This window comes from Pelodiscus sinensis, chromosome 3 (genome assembly GCF_052426305.1).
Source record: "Pelodiscus sinensis isolate ZL-2025 chromosome 3, ASM5242630v1, whole genome shotgun sequence".
NCBI lineage: Eukaryota > Metazoa > Chordata > Testudines > Trionychidae > Pelodiscus > Pelodiscus sinensis.
Genome location: NC_143054.1, coordinates 108,065,288 through 108,084,065, shown reverse-complemented (window position 1 = coordinate 108,084,065; position 18,778 = coordinate 108,065,288). Strand labels below are relative to the sequence as shown.

The following is an 18,778-nucleotide window of genomic DNA, read 5'->3' as shown; positions in this document are numbered from 1 at the left end:
TTTGCTTGCTAGCATCAGCAGCACAACTAGCTCCTACACAACTGGTTATCAGAGCAGAAACAATTTTTAATGGTATTTTTGTAGCCAGCTCTACAGTTTTTAAAGGAGGCAACTACAAAAGCAGCTGTTCCCACATTTTACCATGCCACATATGTCTCTTCCCCCTCTCCACCCCAAAGTAGAGGGTCTAATGCATAAATCATGCAGAGGACTTGGAGGCAGTTTTAGAGTGTCATAACTTGATAACTATTTTCTCCATAAGAAAAGGGTCCTTTATAAGACAGACCACCTTGACTTGCCACATGCTCGCCTCAATATCATGCAACTTAAAGGTGTCTATGAACCTATGTTACTGCATCTCTGTTCCCTCCTTTACACATTTCTAAGTGACGAATCCTAAAAGGTATGGAAAATTTAACTGATCTATCCATACTCCTTCTACCTCATTTAAAAAAATACTCTAAAAAATTATTCTCTCACCCCCTCCTGTACAGTGGCATATCCTGAATCTGATACAAAGTACTGCAAGAGGCCATGTGAATATAAGCAACTTGGATAAAGATGGTTAGAGATTACTATTCATGGATATGCATGACCTTTTCATTCTCAACACCAGAGTTCTAGCATGCATACTGTACATGTTTTCTAAGTAAGCCCTTCTCAACATATCTTCAGAGTAGAATGATCAGATAAAGATAGTAAAAATAGGTGACGAAAGGTGAGGTGATATCAATAATTCCAGATTTAAGAAAAACTAAAATACTTGTACATTTGAAGCACGATTTGACAACTTTTTATTCAGACAAGCTACAGAACTGGAAGAATAGGGACAATGAAGGTCAGAATTGCTAGAGTTATGAGAAACTTATACAGCAACTGCGTATACTGCTCAGGATACAAGACATTATCCTTTGTTCACCGCTCTCAGGAACACTAAATTCGTTACAAAGTGTGTCATTTATTTTTAGCTCTCTTGAGCTCTAATGGCAGTAGTGATATGGCCCAGTAGATAAGGCATTGAACATGGATTTAGGAAACCAAGGCAATATTCTTGGTGATGCCCAGTTTTCCTTAATTAGCTGTATAGCAAGTCACATTGCCTCTTTTCTCACTTTCGTTGGAAACACACTTAAAATTGTGGCTGAACAACACTAATTTGATTGAGATGAAGGAGAAGAAGTCAGGCAGTCCTTCAAGTATCCCACTCAGTAGTCACTTTGCAACAGTAGCTGCCCTGCTAAAAGTCTGCGCCTCCTCTACAACACCTATTAGGAACTTCAAGTACTGTACAACTTTTAGTCAATTTTAAGTGATTTGTTTGCTGATGAAAGATATTGGTTTGAGAGCTCTACCACAAAATCCTCTCTATTCAGGACAGGGACAGCACAAACAAATCAAATACATTCTTCCCCAACCAATCCCCAGCTGTGCCTCAACCCTGACCTAGCTGAACATCATCCAGAGACAAGAATGCATTCCCCATGTCCCTGGCTCCATTAAATGAGTTCAAAAAGGTTAGCATTTCTGGGGGCAATAGTGGGAGTTGTGACATGAACACTGAACTGACATCAATTCATTCCACACAAGCCACAGAACAGCCTTGAGACAATAATAACTTTCTGTCTCTGTCAACTTCAGCTGTACTTGAACTAATGATCAGGAAGTAAAAGACACCACATACCATTCACAATAGACAAAAAAATCTAAGGAAAAACACTGAAACTATCAGCTATTTCCACATACTATAGTTTTTTTCTAAAGGAAATGCCTAGCTATAAAGAACGGTGCCAAAGTTTGACTCATTTATTATTTAGAAAAATATCATAACATAAACATACAAGAAAAATAAAATTAAGAAAACAAGTTATTCATTAGAAGATAACATAGATGAACATTTGGATTCAACTGTCTGACTCATCAGACAAGCATTCTGGAAAGATTAACATCAAATAATTAGGCTACTCATTATTTGATTTTCTTTACTGATGACTAGCCATGCTATGTGCAGTATACTGTTTGGAGAAAAGGAATAGAGGCACAACCTACACCTTTTCCTGCCTCTTCCTTGTTTCACTGAATAACTTCCCTCCATATGGAAATGGGAATAGTACTGTAATTCCTATTTGTCTAACAGAATGCTATTAAGTTCAGTTGGTTCAAAAGTATTTTTAAATTTTGGATGAAAGACACTGTGAAAGTGTGTATTTTTATTTGATTCTTTTCAGGTGAGGGCTAAAAAGAATAGACCTCCTAGAATTCCCAGCCCCAAAATAAACTCCTTCCCACATCCTATAATCCGCTCAGTTCACCTAGAAAGTGGCTCTGAAAACAGTTGGGTATGGTCATACTATTAAAGTGTTACAACTAGGACACCTATGAAACCAGAGAATTTAGATAAAGTAAAACTTCCCCTTGATTGCAGTTAATAAATATCTCCTTCCTCCCTACTTCTCCTCCTCTTTTGTTCCACTGCTGAGGCTAGTGCTGTTAAATATCAGTTACCTGAATAGTCAATTAACCGCATTTCCTTTAGAAAAAACTATAGTATGTGGAAATAGCTGATAGTCTCAGTGTTTTTCCTTAGATTTTTTGTCTATTGTGAATTCTTATCAGTTACTCGACTATTCTATAGTCCACGGGAACACAACCGGCAGCCAGTGCACTCCAGCCCCACTCCTGAGGAGCCCCCTGCCACTCCATGCTGCTGTATCAGAGAGGCAGTATGAAAAAGAGTTCCCCTCACAGACTGGCTGCCTGTCGCCCCACATTGCTGCCTCTGATACAGAAGCAAAGTGGCAGCAACCCCTGTCAGGGTAGGGGTGTCTGAGCTCCCAAACCTGGTGCAAGCCAGAACTGAGGCAGGCTGCTTGCCCGCATGGCTTCTAATATACTTTAAATGCAGAGCTACAGTGGGGACAGGTCTCTGACCTGGTGTGAGCCAGGACTGAGCCGGGCTGCTGACCAGCCTGTTAAAATATTTACTATTTGGGGGTGGTGAGGGGGAAATGTGTGTAGTCTATAGCATTAACCTATAAGCTTTTGCTTATCAGTTAATCGTCTACACTATTACATCTGTAGCTGAGACAACAGACTGCTCGATAAATGTTTTTCCAATATTTAACTACTTTAGTTGACAAAGACAAACCTGATTTTAAAAAAAAGAATGTTTATCTAAATTAAAACATTGAATGTTTAGCTACATTTTAAAATTATATACTTGTTTTGTTTGCTATTGCTTTAATTAAATAAAACAATATAAATGTCTGTCTGGTGATGTTCTCCTCATAATACAGCGTAGCAAGAAAATCCTCCAAATAAACATTAGAATGGCTGTTTCTGAAATGCAAATAGTAGTGCAAATAGGCTTGTCATGCTTCTGCTGTCTTACATGTAAATCAATGCACATCTTTCTTCATAAAAGGATTTGCTTCATCAAACCTCATATTCAGCAGCAAAGGGCACTGATAAAAACTTATACAGAATAACTGACCAACTGTTCAGTTTTAAAACATCCTCTGACATATTTTAAAACAAATACAAACAACTCACAAGAAAATGTTGAAAAATCCACTCACAACAATTGAGGGGAAACCTTTCCTGATTAAATAATCCTATGCCATCAATTTCTAAAGATTTTAAGCTTTCATTAAAAGAAACAACATTTCTTGAAAAATCCATGACTAAAAGTCAGTCAATGCTGCATCTACAAACAACTGCTGCGCTTAAGAGAAAAAGAATTATACCATGGTTACAATGCCAGTCTATGACTCAGGAGACCTGGACTCAATTCTGTGTCATCTTTATGCCTTAGTTCCCCATCTATAAAATGGGAACAACATTTCTCTCTCTCACTAGGTATTGAGAGCATAACCCACGAAAGTTTGTTACAGTCAGATATCTACCGTAAGGGGGGGGGGAGGGGAGAGGGGCACAGAAGGACTTAAGAAAGACTGGAAAGCTGTCAATACATTCTAAACGCAATAGAATCAAACTAACTATTCTGTCAATGTAATCTTTGCTACACACAACCATTCTAGAAAGCAATGAAATTGGCATAAATCATGTCAGTATCATTCTGCAGCTACTTAGGGAAGATACAGTTCTGAGGAACAGCTAAAGAACTGCAGTTGTTGCCTTTGGACTACATTGGTGGCCCTCCTCAGTGCACCATCTTTTGGAGAGGCCTCTCATTGGTAAGCTCAGGCCTCTAGTTAGTGGGAGGTTGCTATTTTTTTCATAAGTCACCAGATACTATGGAAAGTGTTCCATAGAACTGCCTAAAACAAAACAAATCATCCCATACTTTTGGCAACAGACAGAAAAACGGAGCATAGAACTCACTTCCTAACCCCCATTTTTGAGATACGAGGGAGAACGTAGTTTGAACCAAGACTGTTTCACCCCTTCTTTGTTCCTCAGCATGTGCCTAGTTATGTAAGGAAAAGATAATAGGCAGAGTTCTGAAGATGCACCATACACTCTTCTCTCTTGAAACACCACAAGAAGTTCTCAGTGCTGTCCCAGCATTACATTATTAAAGATTCAGAGCAATCTCCAGCATAAGGGGGAGGTCATTTGAGTTGAGTTTTTGAGGGGAAAAAATTACCTCATCTTAACATTGAGAGGTAAGATGAATTAAACTCTAGGCATATTCTTGTTAAACAAAAAGCCTATCTTTTTCTCAACACAAAACCATGCCCAAGGGAGGGAAAAATAAATTAAGAAAAATATCAAGTACAAATTTTTTATTCTGGTATGGATCACATTTTTTCCCCAAGGCTTTGCGCCAAAGTTTTTAGATTTTCAGATTCTACAAACACAGCAATTAATCAAAGAAATAAACTAGTCTGTATCCCCCAAAACAAGAGGAGACCACATCCCACCTGAGTGAACTGGTCTCCTATTGATGTTAGCGTTTAACTGACTGTTTAACCAATAAACTGAAGCATATCCATTAAGGGTGTCAATTAAACTTAGCCAGCTCATGGGAAGGTGGCTCCGCTGCAGCAGTGAAGCCTCCTCCCCTGGAACCTGGCAGGCAGGGGCTGACAGGTCTGCTCCTGGGGAGGCTCCACGGCAGACGCTGCAATATAAAGCTAAGCTTTGCTTTATGCTGCAGAGCCCACAGCGCACGTTATCGTGTAACCACTAAGATTTTTAGGTAAGAGGTTGCCATATTAAATGCTTTTTAACATCCCTACTCCATCTACAATCACATTATTTGGGTCTCCTTTGAGACTAACACAAGAATGCCAATTAGTACCAACAGAGGTAACGGTTTCTGTAACATGGTAAAAATTTGCATACCACAAACAAAACTGAGCCCACAATAATATTAATTTCATACTGGCAACTAAACAGCTAAGATACATACAATATTTCACATGCAATATGAACACTCTGTAGGCAAACTAGGGTTAAATATCAGTTACCATAAAATTGAGACTATAATGCCACCTATGCATCAAGCACACCTATCTTTTAAATATGAGAATTCCAGCATAAACTGAGCTCCTATCTATAATGCACACCCCAACTTTGCCATATTTTGTCTTGCCGTATTTTGTTTTGTCTTGTCTTGCCTTTTTGTATTGCCGGGTAATCATGCGTGAGCGCACAAGTATACAATGCACAGCGTTTCCATGCTCTCTTTGGGATGCCATGACTTGTCAACGATCTTACACGACTCCTGAAAAACTTTAAGTTGTTAGCTATGCTGAGGCTCATGGCAACAGAGCTGCCAGCCGTGAATTTGATGGCATAGCAGAGTCTAACATTCGGCTTTGGAGACAGCAGAAAGAGTGCCTGCAAGCGCTGCCTCGGATGAAGATGGCTGAGAGAGGTAAAAGTGCTGCATATCCTGAGTTGGAGGCCAAGCTGGTTGAATGGATTGCTGAGCGTAGACAGCAAGGCAGTGGTGTTAGCATTGTGGAGGTTAGAATGAAGGCTTTGACCATTGCCAAAACGTGCGCTAACACAGCTGGGTTTAAAGCTTCGCATGGCTGGGGCAATCGGTTCATGAACTGCCATAGCCTATCGGTCCAACGTTGAACAACAATCGCACAGAAACTACCCATGGACTCAGACACTAAGGTACTACAGTTCCAAAAGTTTATCATAAAGCTACGCAAGCAGCACTGCTACGACCTTTCATTAATTGGTAATGCAGATCAGACACCATTAAATTTCGATAATCCCTACAACAGAACACTTGAAGTGAAAGGTGCCAAGACTGTCTCCATTGCTACCACAGACCATGAAAAGTCTAGGTTTACCATAATGCTTGCTTGCATGGCTGATGAAACAAAGCTGCCTCCTTATATTGTGTTCAAGTGCAAGACAATGCCAAAGAATGTTATATTCCCACACACTGTTCACGTGCGTGTTCGCCCTAAAGGCTGGATTGACGAAGCTTTAATGCTTGATTGGCTACAGACGGTTTGGGTGTAGCAGCCGGGTGGACTTATGAGAAAGCGGTCTCTAATAGTTTTGGATATATTTCAGTGTCATCGTATGCCATCCGTCAAGAAAAGACTTCAGCAGGACAAAACAGACTTGGCAATTATTCCTGGTGGAATGACCAAAATGTTGCAGCCGCTTGACGTGACAGTTAACAAGCCAATGAAAGATGCACTATGCAGGAAATGGAACACCTGGTTGTTGGAAGGTGAACGTACATTTACTGCAGGTCGACGTATGCGAACACCGACGCTGCAAGATGTTACCCAGTGGATAGCGGATGTCTGGGTTGAACTGATCCCGCTATCATAAGGAAGGGGTTTCTGAAATGCAGCATCTCTAATGCTATGGATGGCAGCGAGGATGATGCCCTGTGGATGGATCTGAGCGACAATGAATTGTCTGAGGGTGAATTACCGGTATGCAAAGATGACAATGATTTGTATTACCTGGATGAAGATGTTGAGGGCTACACACCGGAAGATACTGCTAGTCTGTTTGAGGAAGATTCTAACAAACGCAAATTCGAGGGCTTCGAAGATGAGTAGAAGATGAATTAACATACGGTATTCGCTTGTTTGCGCTGCAGTTTTGATTTAATTTGTTTAACTTACCTTTTTGAAACTGTGTGTATAGTTGCTAGTCGATGCTAATAAAAATCAACTTAACCTCTGGTGTCAATGATTAATTAAGTGCTGCAGAACCACCAAATTAAAACTTTGGAAAAAAAACTCCTATGGATAATGCGCACCCCAACTTGGACGTCAAAAAAACGGGGAAAAAAGTGCACACTATACTCGCAACTTTACGGTAATTGAATAGTCGATTAGCCTCATGAATTCTTATTAGTTACTCAACTATTCTATAGTCCTTGGAGGTAGGGTCAGCAGCCAGTCCCCTGCCACTCTGCGTTGCTGCCTCTGTATCAGAGGCAGCAGACTGGGGTGCCAGATGGGAGCTGGTCCACAAGAGGAGCCAATTTAAAAACCAGCTCCCCTCACAGATCAGCTACCAGTCACCCCATGCTGCTGCCCCTGATATAGAGGCAGAAGCACGGGTTAGCAGCAGCCCCTCTCCAGAGTGGGGGCTGAGCTCCGGGACCCGGTGCGAGCCAGAACTGAGCAAGGCTGCCTGCCCACCTAGTTCCTTATATACTTTAAATGCAGAGCTGCAGTGGGGGTAGGTCTTGGACCCAGGACTGAGCTGGGCTGCTGGCCAGTCTCTTAAAAAATGTACTGGCAGGGGTGGGGGAAATGTGTTTAGTCTATAGCATTAATCTATAAGCTTTTGATTATCGGTTAATCAACTACACTATTGCATCCCTAAGGCATGCAAAGGGGAATACTTGAACAAAATACTGCAGTTGCAAAGAAAGAGAGCCCAGACATTCACCCCAAAATCCACAGGACTAATCAGGATTTAGAAGATCTCATTACCAGGGGATCCTAGACACTTGCATTAAGGAACTCCAGCTGATGCTCTCTGAATCTGAAAGTTCCCTCTGCCTCCTAGTCTATGGCAGAATCAGCAACTACACTTTCTCTCAGCTGCACTGTGCAGGCGGAAGATGGTACACACAGGGAGCCAGCTTTCAAGCCAGCGTCCCATGTGTACCAGCTCTCACAGAGCCTCCCCACAGAGGCAGCAGCACAGGGGGAAAAGGGTGCAGGCAGGAGCTGGCTCCCCACGGTGCTGCCTCTGGTACAGGGATGAGAGGGTGAATGGAGGCCGATGTTCTCAGGCAGCACTGGCTCCTACCGGCCCCCTCCCCCCACCACCACATAAATGTGTAACCTCTGAAAAATTCAGCAATTACATGTTTACACAAACACATTTTAACATCCTTATGATTCACTACTTTTTTTACTTGAGTTTTATCCCAAAGTAATTACACTGATATAAAACTGGATTTGTACAGTGGGGAATCAGGCCTAGAAAGCAAAACAAGAGTTAACTTTCCACATTTTTCTCATTTCAGTTGATCTGAGTATGAGGTTGACAGGGAAGGAATCAAAGTGTTTAAGCACACTTCCATGTCCACTACACTCTGCCCACTTTTTCACATAGTCTTGCAAATATTTTGCAGAAGAACAAAGATGGCTATGCAAAGAGGAACTATCACATATAGATACTTTCTCCCTCTGGAAGTCATCACAACTTTTTTTTTCAAAAGTATTTTCTCCCCTCTGTTTACTAAGGGAAAGAAGAAAATGGCAGGAAATTTTTCCATAGAAAAGTGTAATGGTCACTGATAAACTTAATATTTTTAAATAAGCAAATGAATAGTCCTGACATTGTTAAAGAAACATCCTTTGGTCAAACCTTAGACCAAACAGAACCTGATCAGACCCATCTTCACTCTCTATCCTCCCATTTCTCCAAACACACACCAGCCTGCTGCTTATTCTCACTTTCAGTTTCAATTTCTTCTGGGCTATATTAAAAAGCCTGCCCATGAGCGCCCCCCAGAGTAGTGCAACTTGATCATCATCAAAACAATAACACTTGCTATGCAAAGCACTGTCAAATGCACAAATAAAAAACCTAGAGAAACCCATGTTTATCCTCTATTCTTTTTCTGTTCTAGTTGCTTTAGTTGTTTCATGTAATAATGACTGGTATAACATTTTAAGATTGAAAATGCAATTTGAAAATTATCCCTTTATATTGATCTTGCATGTGAGTGGTCCCATTGATATCAGCAAGACCACAGAAGAAATTGTTAGCCTACCAACCTACACAATAAGGGCTCTCATGATGTTAAAATGTGGGCCTGAAAACTTCTCAGCTTTAGTCAGCTCACTTCTGTATTAATTTGTTTTCAAAGTACAGTGTTATTTCTTATCAACTCTTATATTTTAGTTTTAAAGTGACTATGATCCACCTGCAGGCAAATAAACAGCTCCTTCTACAATACTTAATTTATTTGAATTATTCCTGATATGTTTAATAAAGAACAATGAAACCAGCTATAAACGAACAAGAGAAAGATGTATGGTAAAAAAAAAATCAATGTATTTTTATACTTAGACAACTGCAAATTTTAAAAACTCTTAAATAAGCTTGGCAATTTAAAGGCCAAACTACAAAAGAAAATTACAATCAGGAATACAAAACTTTGAACCTAAAATCTCATTCAAACTTCAGAAACAGAAAAACTGATTTTGTCATGAACAAACAGAATGTTAAATGCTTCAGAGGGGTAGCAGAGTTAGTCTGTAACAGGAAAAACTTAAAAAACAACAAACAGAAACTAGGCATTAAGTTTTACACTACAGAGGAGACAGGAATGAACAGCTGCCTGAATAACATTTAATATTCTAATCTAGTAGCACCTTAAAGACTAACAAAACATGTACAGGCAGTCCCCGGGTTACGTACAAGATAGGGACAGTAGGTTTGTTCTTAAGTTGAACCTGAATGTAAGTTGGAACTGGCGTCCAGATTCAGCCGCTGCTGAAACCGATCACTTTCAACAGTGGCTGAATCTGGACGCCAGTTCTGACTTACATACAGATTCAACTTAAGAACCCCAGGCATACCCAAGTCAGCTGCTGCTGAAACTGATCAGCGGCAGATTCCAGGAAGCCCGGGGCAGGGGCTTCCTGTAGTCAGCCACTGGTCAGTTTCAGCAGCACCTGACTTGGGGACCCCTGGGGCAGAGCAGCTGGGGTGCTGCCCGGTTGGTCCAGTAGCGCCCAGACCGGCACTATGGGACCAACCGGCAGCGCCCCGGCTGCTTTACCACAGGTGTCCGGAGCAAAGCACGGGGGCAGCGGGACAGCCCAGACGCATCCAGCCCAGACCAGGGGGACGGGGAGCAAAGCAGAGCAAAGCCGCAGAGCACGCGGGCAGTGGACAGCCCAGACGCATCTGGGCTGTCCACTGCCCGTGTGTTCCGCCGCTTTGCTTCCTCTCCCTGGTCTGCTGGAGACCAGGGAGAGGACTCCGTTCGTAACTGCGGATCCGACGTAAGGCGGATCCGCGTAACTCAGGGACTGCCTGTAGATGGTATCATGACCTTTTGTGGGCACAACACCAGTTCTTCAGATGGCAGGAGTATTAGAAGAGACTCTCTCTCTTTTTTCCCCTCCCCTCCTTTATTTATACTTGGATCTGGACTTCTAATACTCCTGTCATCTGAAGAACTGGGTTGTGTGCACAAAAGCTCATGATACCATCTACATGTTTTGTTAGTCTTTAAGGTGCTACTAGATTAGAATATTAAATGTTATTCAGGCAGCTGTTCATTCCTGTCTCCTCTATAGTGTAAAACTTAATGCCTCGTTTCTGTACTACAAATATGAATAATGTGACTTGTTATGCTTGAACTTCAACATTTTGTACCCTGAGGACAATAACTTTAGTTTTCACTTGCAATTCCAAATTCTAATCAAAATCTGTAGCAGAGATATACATTTATAAACCCTTTTCCCATACAGTTTTAAAAGGCAAGATAAGAGATCATTACAGGCCTTAATTCTGTTTCAAATTTTATAAATTGTCCATCAGGCTTTTGCCAAAGCACAATTTTCTCAGCAAGTTCATTCTGATCATCTTTTTCACTACTCCCTGCTTTTTTAAATACACATACTCCCGAGTATTTTCAAGAAAGCATTGCAGGCTGTTCCCTCCTCACCAATAATGTAAACTGAGCTCATTTGGGACTGTAGACTCACTTCCCTATTTACCACTAAATCACTGGTTCTTACACAAACTCAGAATATAAAATCCTGCGTATTTACTTCCCAAATTCTCCACAAAACTTCTTTCGCTTCCACTCATTAACCCAGGCATCTAAAATGCACTATTTTTCAAGGGACTCACCTCTTCCCAACTCAGGAAGCCAGAGGCTTAGCCTCACCCCCCGTGGTTCCCCTAGCTACACAGCCAAGAGAGGTTCGCATTCTTTGCAAGAAATATTCAGCCTCAGTGAACACTATTAAGCAATGGGGATTACGGAGCTACAGAAGACTATGCAGTCCTTGAACCTAAGGAAATCCGGGGTCAAGACACTCTCGAGAAAGCGAGGAATACCTTCGCAGGCCCGATTATTCCTGGACTAAAGAATGAAGTTACTGTAAACTGCGGGAATAGCCGGGCCTGGATCCGTACACACTGAACTCCGCCAGCCTTTCCAGGTGGGGCCAATTGCTGATCCCGGGGTTCTGGAGAGCGGCGGGCGCAGCGCGGAGGAGGAGACACAACTGGCACAGCGTGTGCTCTGGGCCACTTGCTCCATGCTCAACCCGGGCTCTCTGTGCACTGCCCCGCGATGCTTCTCTGGCCGGCTGATCAGCAGGGCACCTATCCTGCCTGGTCCCTACCGCCGCCAAGGGGGAGAGGCGAGAATACACCTCAAGGCAGCAGGAGCCGCAACAAGTCCCCAGGGGGAGCGGGGCTGGCCTGAGCCTGTCAGCGTGCGAGCTGCCCAGCCCTGGGGGGGCTCCCCGCTCACCATTCACCCCCGCCCTTACCTAGATAGTGCCTCAGGTCCAGCAGAAAGTGCGGGGGTCCTCCGTTGAGCTGGTAGAAGAGGGAGCCCAGGCAGAAGAGCAGCAAGGCGGCCATGCAGAAGCCGTAGTCGCGGAGCGAGAGGAAAGGCAGCAGCGAGAGGGGCCGCCGCCTCCTCCAGTCACCCCCCTGCCCGGGACCCCCTCCAGCTGAAGGGGCCACATGCGGCCGGGGCTCCGGGCAGCCCCTGTTGCTGTGCTGCGGCTGCTTCTTCATCGTCCCCGTCGCCGCCGCCGCCGCCCCTTGGTCACACAGCCCGCCGGGGACAGCGCATCCTCCATCCGCCTGCCCCGCTCCGCCCGCTCGGGGGAAAGTTAGCGGGAGCTCAGGAGAGCTGCTCCCCTCTCCATGGCGCGCCGGGCTCGGAGCGAGAGCCCTGGTCGCCGCCGCGGAGTTCGGCTAGGCGGAGGCGGCGGTCACCATCCTACCGCCTCGCTCCCGGGGGGCTTCTCTCCTCCTCCGCTCCGCCGCCGCTCTCTCGCGCCCTCTCCCCTCCCGCCGGTGTCGGGTTACAGCTCTTGCACCGCGGGCTGTCGGCTCCAACTCGCTGCAAAGTTGTCTGCGCCTCCTCGCCCGCTCCTCGCCAGCCACCGTGTTCTGCTGCTCTCAGCTCCCTCCTCCCCTAACCAAGCCGGGGGCCTGCTGCTTCCCCACCAGCGACCCCTGGGGGCTCTGTCGCTCACTCCCACTCGCTGAAACTGCGCTCAGAGGTGAGGCAAGGAAAGGGCAACAGAGTTGCAATAAAGCTCCCACCACTAGGGGCCCTTTCTCTGTTCCCCAACCCAACTGCTGGCTCCTCCTGCTCCCTCATCTCACTGCCGTTCACATCCTCAACTTGTCCCAATCCCTACTGCTTCCCACATCCTTCTGTTATGGGTTTGCAGCCTGGCTTCTTTGTTGTCTCTGCCTGGCCTCCAAGGCAGTAGCACTATCACCTTTTCTAAGTTCTTGCCCTTTCCAGCTCCCTCCGGGCCATCTTCAGAAGGGCCAAAGTTAGTACTTGAATTCCAGATTTCTAACATCTGAAACGGTTTGTGATCTGGATATCATTCAAAGTGAAATGGGATGCAGAACCAACAGCAACCGTGTTTGAGGTTTTTTGCTCCTTTGTGATCCCTGTCATCTCCTTCTGAGTGGTATTTCCCGTTTTCACTCTGCTCTCTGGGGGGGAAGTCTTTAGCAAGCTCATCAGAGGGCCTGATTAAAGATAGCATACAAAGCTACAACAGTCCCACTTAGACATTTACCTTCCTCCCCTCCCCTTCCCTCCATCCCCCTTCTGTTCTTGAAATGTGATTTGTCCTTTTCATATGTGTTCCCTTTTTTTTAATTGTATCCTTTGGTATATATGGTTGTGACTATTTTCTTCCACTATTTGATCTGAGGAAGTGGGTCTGGCCCACGAAAGCTCATCATCTAATAAACCATCTTGTTAGTCTTTAAAGTGCTACATAGTCCTGTATTTTGCTTACTTCAGTGAAGCAAGCTGATTTCTAGGCCTGAAAATCTGAAACACTGAAAATTTTTCAGCTATTTTGGTTAGGATGTGATTTTTTTAACTGATGTAGTTATATTAGTGCAAAGATAATTTATAGTAAGTGTCTACTGAACATGAATAGCTACATCAGTCTAAAGCATCTTTTTTGCCACCGGAACTGCATCTTCACTAGAGGACCTACTTCAACTATGATTAAAGCAGTATTATTTTCTTGTGTAGACAAGCCCCACACACACTAGAATAATTAGTGTCCTGTTTATAGCAGCTGTCATCCACATTTCATTTGAACCAATAGTAGCAAAGATGTAAGTATTAATGGAAGTTGCAAGGTCATGATTCATGGAAAATGTGGGTGTTTTTCTTAAAGCCTTTGCATCTTGAGCAATGGAATTACATGAGAATCTCAGGTTTTTTTATAAAAGAAGTTTCTAGCTATCATTGTTTCAGGAAAAAAGTGAGGAAAATGTGAACCAATAGTCAGAAATCAGAAAACAAAACCAATTATTATTTGAGCCTCTCTTGTGATTTTAGAATGCTTGGGATTGTTAGTACTGCTATGGTTCAGATGTTTTTGCCACCTCTGGTGAAAACCTTGTAAAAACACTTGAACCATGTCTATTCTATTGGCTTAGTACTGTTCCTGTTAAATACAGGAACAAATTTTGTTAGTGCAGACAAGACCACAGAGCCTGATTCTGAAAACACATAACAGATGATGATGATTACATACTTGAGTAAAATTCATCACATGCTTAATTGTTTGCACTGTAATGCCATCTTTTTGACAGTATGTATAGGAAGATTTCAGTTCAAGTTACAGACTCATGTTGTGTAACTGTTCAGGTTCTCCAAAGATTTTATACAGAGCTGCAGCAAAGAGAAAGAAATAAGCACCTATATTTCTTATGAAGGGGGAAAAAATGCCAAAATAATAGTTTTTTTAAAATGCCAAGACAGCTCAGCACACTGAATTAGTGCTGATACATCAAGAAGTTATAGCAAAGGGCAGCCCCCTTGTGGGCTTAGCAATTCATCTGAAACAAAAACGTTGCTTGATTTAAATATAATGGTTGCAACTTTCACATTATGACAAAGACAAAATAATTAATGAATTATCAGTCAAACAACTGATTTTAGTGTTTTGTTTTTACAACTTCCTACTATTTACCACCTTTAGCTCATACATTTGATTTTTACTATTTACATATGTACAAAATGGTTTAAGATGAATAGAATGTAATACATTTAAAGTGATATTTTGTATAACAAATGAGAAACTGATATGTACTTACATTGAAAAAGTGAGTGTGTGTGTTTTGAAAAGATAATGACAGGTAGCATCTGTAAGATGAACCAATAAATCTTTATTTTTCTAGCTGCAAAGAATATTTTTGATCTCTAGAAAAAGGTTGATCTGTTGAAAGAGGTGAAAACACAGATGTACCCCCAGGAAGATATTTAAATGGGAATACTCTATGGATGAGGATGTTCCTTCCTAAATTGTAAGAAGCAACAGGTAAAAATAAACCTGGACAGGCAAAAGATAAATACATCTATTAATGAAACATAAAAATAAGTAGTTTTAGATGTATACATTAACTAAAATGAATTATTTGACATACAAAAATTTCCCTGTGCAAAGTTGACCTGCATCTTGAAATGAGAGGAAGGTATTATTCCAATTTTGCAGATGGGAAACTAAGACACAGAAAGATTAAGTTTTAAATTGGCCATGGATTTCAGGTGCCCGCTCTATCTGAGATGCCAACAGCCTGATTTTTTTTGGAGTACTTAGCATGATATATCAGTTTATATATTCAAAGTACAGGCAGGGATCAGTTTCTTCATTATAGCATTAAACCACCTTAACCAGCACACTGTCCTTTCTCTTCCAGTGGGGCCAACAGACTTGCCAAGTCTTTGGGCAAGGTGGAGGCACCCAGAAGGGGGGCATTCGATGGAAGGGGTGGGCTGGGAACAACATCCCCCAGATAACTTTCAGTACTGCCCAGAGCATGATAAATCACTGCTGGAGCCCCACATAAAGGGCCCAGAGCTCTGGCTGCCACTGCTGTGCTTTGAATCTGTGGGCCTTGAGACAGTTGCCCCCTTTGCTCCCCACCCTGTCAGCAGGCTTGCTTCCTGCAGTCCCTGCCTCATTGTTTTTTAGGCTCAGACTTCAAAATCAGATGCAATCATTGCTGTCATCTGGTCTGACCTCCTGCACATTGCAGGCTACAGAACCTCACCCACCCACTCCTGTAAAAGATCCATAACCTCTACCTGAGTTACTGAAGTGCTCAAACCATATTTTAAAGATTTCAAGTTAGAGAATTCACATTTACACTAGTTTAGACCTGCAAGTGACACATGCCACAGAAGAAGGCAAAAAAGACCCAGCATCTCTGCCAATCGGATTCAGGGGAAATTCTCCAGACATAGGACTCAGACCTGAGCATATGGGCAAGACCATTATCCAAATACCTAGGAAAGAATGATCTGTAATTGAACAAAAATAGAGAGTACTTGTTTCTTCCATTGCTTGATCACCAATTTTAATGCATAATATGACTAAGTATCTATAGTTCCTTGTAAAATGTTAATACGCACATTTCACAGTAATATACATCACCAGTTTGTCAGTGGCTTTCTTAAGAAATCTTATGCAATAGATTTGCAGTACAATCAGTTGATTCACTTGTTTCGTTTTTTCAGATTCAAATCCCCTGTTCTCTCTAGGAGTGTTTGGACGCTGATTGCCACAAGCTGAAAGGAAAAGCCCAAGCAAGAAAAGAATGTAAAGAATATTGTCACAAACCTCTTTGTGTGCAAAACATTTCAGTCACAATAAAACTCAGAGATGAAAGTAAGCAGGCATGACCTGGTGCGCAGCTTCAGCATGAGCTGGGTAAGCTGCACAAAAGTCATCAGGGAGCTAGTTAAAGAGCTGGTAGAGACCCGGGGTTGCAATAGAACAGTACCCATAAGAAATTTAAAGTTAATTTCACCACTTATAAAACTTTTAATCAATGATTATAGTAAAGTGATCTGTTTTTATTTAAATAGTAGTAAACTGTAGGAAGATGAACCCCCAAAGGAGAAAAGACAGATAATCAAAAAAAGGATCAAGTCCTCATAAGCCCTATCCACATTAGGCACATTTTCAAAAGTTGACTCACTGTCACTTATACAAATTCAACTCTGCTGGTGGTAGCAAAACTGGGAGCCCTTTGCAGGCTCATCTATTCTGAACAAGGTTATGATATAAGTGGAAATCCTGTATCCATTTAAATCAATTGGAGTTCTGCCATTGACCTGAATAGGGCAGGATTAAGTTCACTGTTTTTTAAATGTCCCAGCTCAGCTACATTAAGCCCCACCCATGCTGCTAAAGTGGTATAGTGGAACCAGCGTTAGCAACAGTGGGAACACTTTAGAAAATTTCCCTAGCATAGCTTCACTAGGGAACAGCTTCTTCCCAAATACCAACATTAATACTGTGTTCCCAAAGACACATCAGCCTGTCCCCAAGGACAACATTGCCAGTCCTGTGTAAGCCCCAAGTCCCTCTTTCCCATATCCAATTTGTCTCTTATATCTGTCACCCATACCATCAATTTTGCTTCCCTGACTCAAAGCTGATCCTGCAGGTGCCAAGGCTGTTCACTACTCCTTTTCTCCAGCTTTCAGAGATGCTGCAGAAGCTAGGGTTACCAGATGATGTCAAAAAAATACCAGACATGCTTGATCTCAGATGGGGGTGGGTAGCGGGGCTGGCCAGGGGAGAACTGGCCAGCAGGGAACGGGGCTAGGAGGAGGTCAGGGGGGAGCTGGCCGGCAGGGAGTGGGGCTGGCCCAGAGGCACGCAGATCCCGGGGTGCTGCCCGTCCGTTGCACGGTCCCGGTGCGGTGCACGGGCAAGTCCGGCCCCGGGGATTCCATCCTGCCCTGGCCCCACCCCTTTCCTCTGTACTGTGCAGCTGCGTACCGTGAGAGCATGTCTACCAGCCAGGCAGTACACAACTACATACTGATACTCGTGATAATAATAAAACTTACTTAATTAGAAAATACCAGACATTTATATGTCCGGTATTTTCTTAATTTGTTTCCCGGACAGAAAGCTCAAATACCAGACTGTCCAGTTCAAAACCAGACACCTGGCAACCCTAGCATAGGCTCTTTTTCCTATTTTTTCTGAAGCCTAAGGAATGGCTAGGCCTATCGGGAGTCCATGGGGCCCCTCTTATGCCTTGGCCAGTTCTAGTGTTCTAGAATGGGAGGGGGGGAGGAAGAGGAGAGGTGAACTAACCCATTGTTCACAGATGAGAGGAAGGAGCAGAGCTATCCTGAGATACTGGGCTTTTTTTGCTTCCTCCTCCCCCTCTGTGATAATGGGGTCAACCTCCTGCTTTCTTCCCCACTTCCCTAGGAAAAAACAGCCAAGCGGGGCTTCTGGACAGAGCTGGAAATCATTCAAAGGCAAGGCCAAGAGTACTGGGAGCCATTGAACCAAACTGTAAACCCTGTTCTGTATATAACAGAAACCATTTCAAGCCCAAGGGATGCAGCAGCACCCCTAGTTCCAACACTCATTGACAAGGTTTTCCTCATATAGCGAGACTGGTTTCAGCAGGAGCTTTTGAAAATGTTACCCTTTGTCTCTTTCCCTCACACCAGAACTGCAAGGATCTCCACATACTGCTTGGTAAGTCTATTTTATCCAGTTAGCTTTTTAGACCATGCTCATCCCTATAGTATCTGAACATCTTACATAATTTAAAAGAACCCTATCAGATCTCAGTTTCGCTTTATGCAAGGAGGAGATTTTTTTGAGTCCCTGGCTATTGTGGGATAGCTAGGTTTATGGAGATGTCTTACATTTAATTCCAAAGGTAGTGAGGTTTGTGATCATTTTGATGCTCTGCATTGTCAGCCACATGCCAACCTGCTTACATTAGCAGCACCAGCAGGAGGGTCAAAAGGCTGAGCCCTCCAGGTCTTTCAAAGATGGGTGGCAAACAGCTGTCCCTTCAATGACACTCTTCAGCCCATTCCTCCTGGGCCCCTGGTAAGCTCCTTGTCACGTTACTGGATATTAAAGGGAGCAGCCAGATCACTTGCTGCACCCATGGGGGAGGGTATTTGCCCCAAAGTCTGTACAAAGGGGGCCATGTGAGGTATCAAATGAAAACTTATGTTCTACTGATTCTATGTATGCTATTTATGTACTTGTATGATGTCTGTGTGTGGAGTTATGAATATGGACTCTGTGCTTATACTGAGAATGTCCTCTGCCTGAGACAG

The 18,778-nt window shown here is 43.2% G+C and overlaps 1 protein-coding gene across 3 annotated transcripts in view; it reads right to left on the bottom strand.

Annotated features, from left to right (window-relative positions):
- UST (uronyl 2-sulfotransferase) overlaps positions 1–12,743 on the bottom strand; it is a 240,374-nt gene extending 227,631 nt beyond the window's left edge. The window contains exon 1 of one of the 3 annotated variants that reach the window (XR_331477.5): positions 11,937–12,743. Coding sequence is in view for 2 of the 3 variants with exons in the window: in XM_075924400.2 (XP_075780515.1) it covers positions 11,937–12,189 (253 nt within the window). In the remaining variant the exon portion in view is untranslated. The remainder of the gene's footprint in view (positions 1–11,936) is intronic. The other 2 variants (XM_075924400.2, XM_006114947.5) reach the window with 2 other exon arrangements.
- Positions 12,744–18,778: the final 6,035 nt, after the last annotated feature.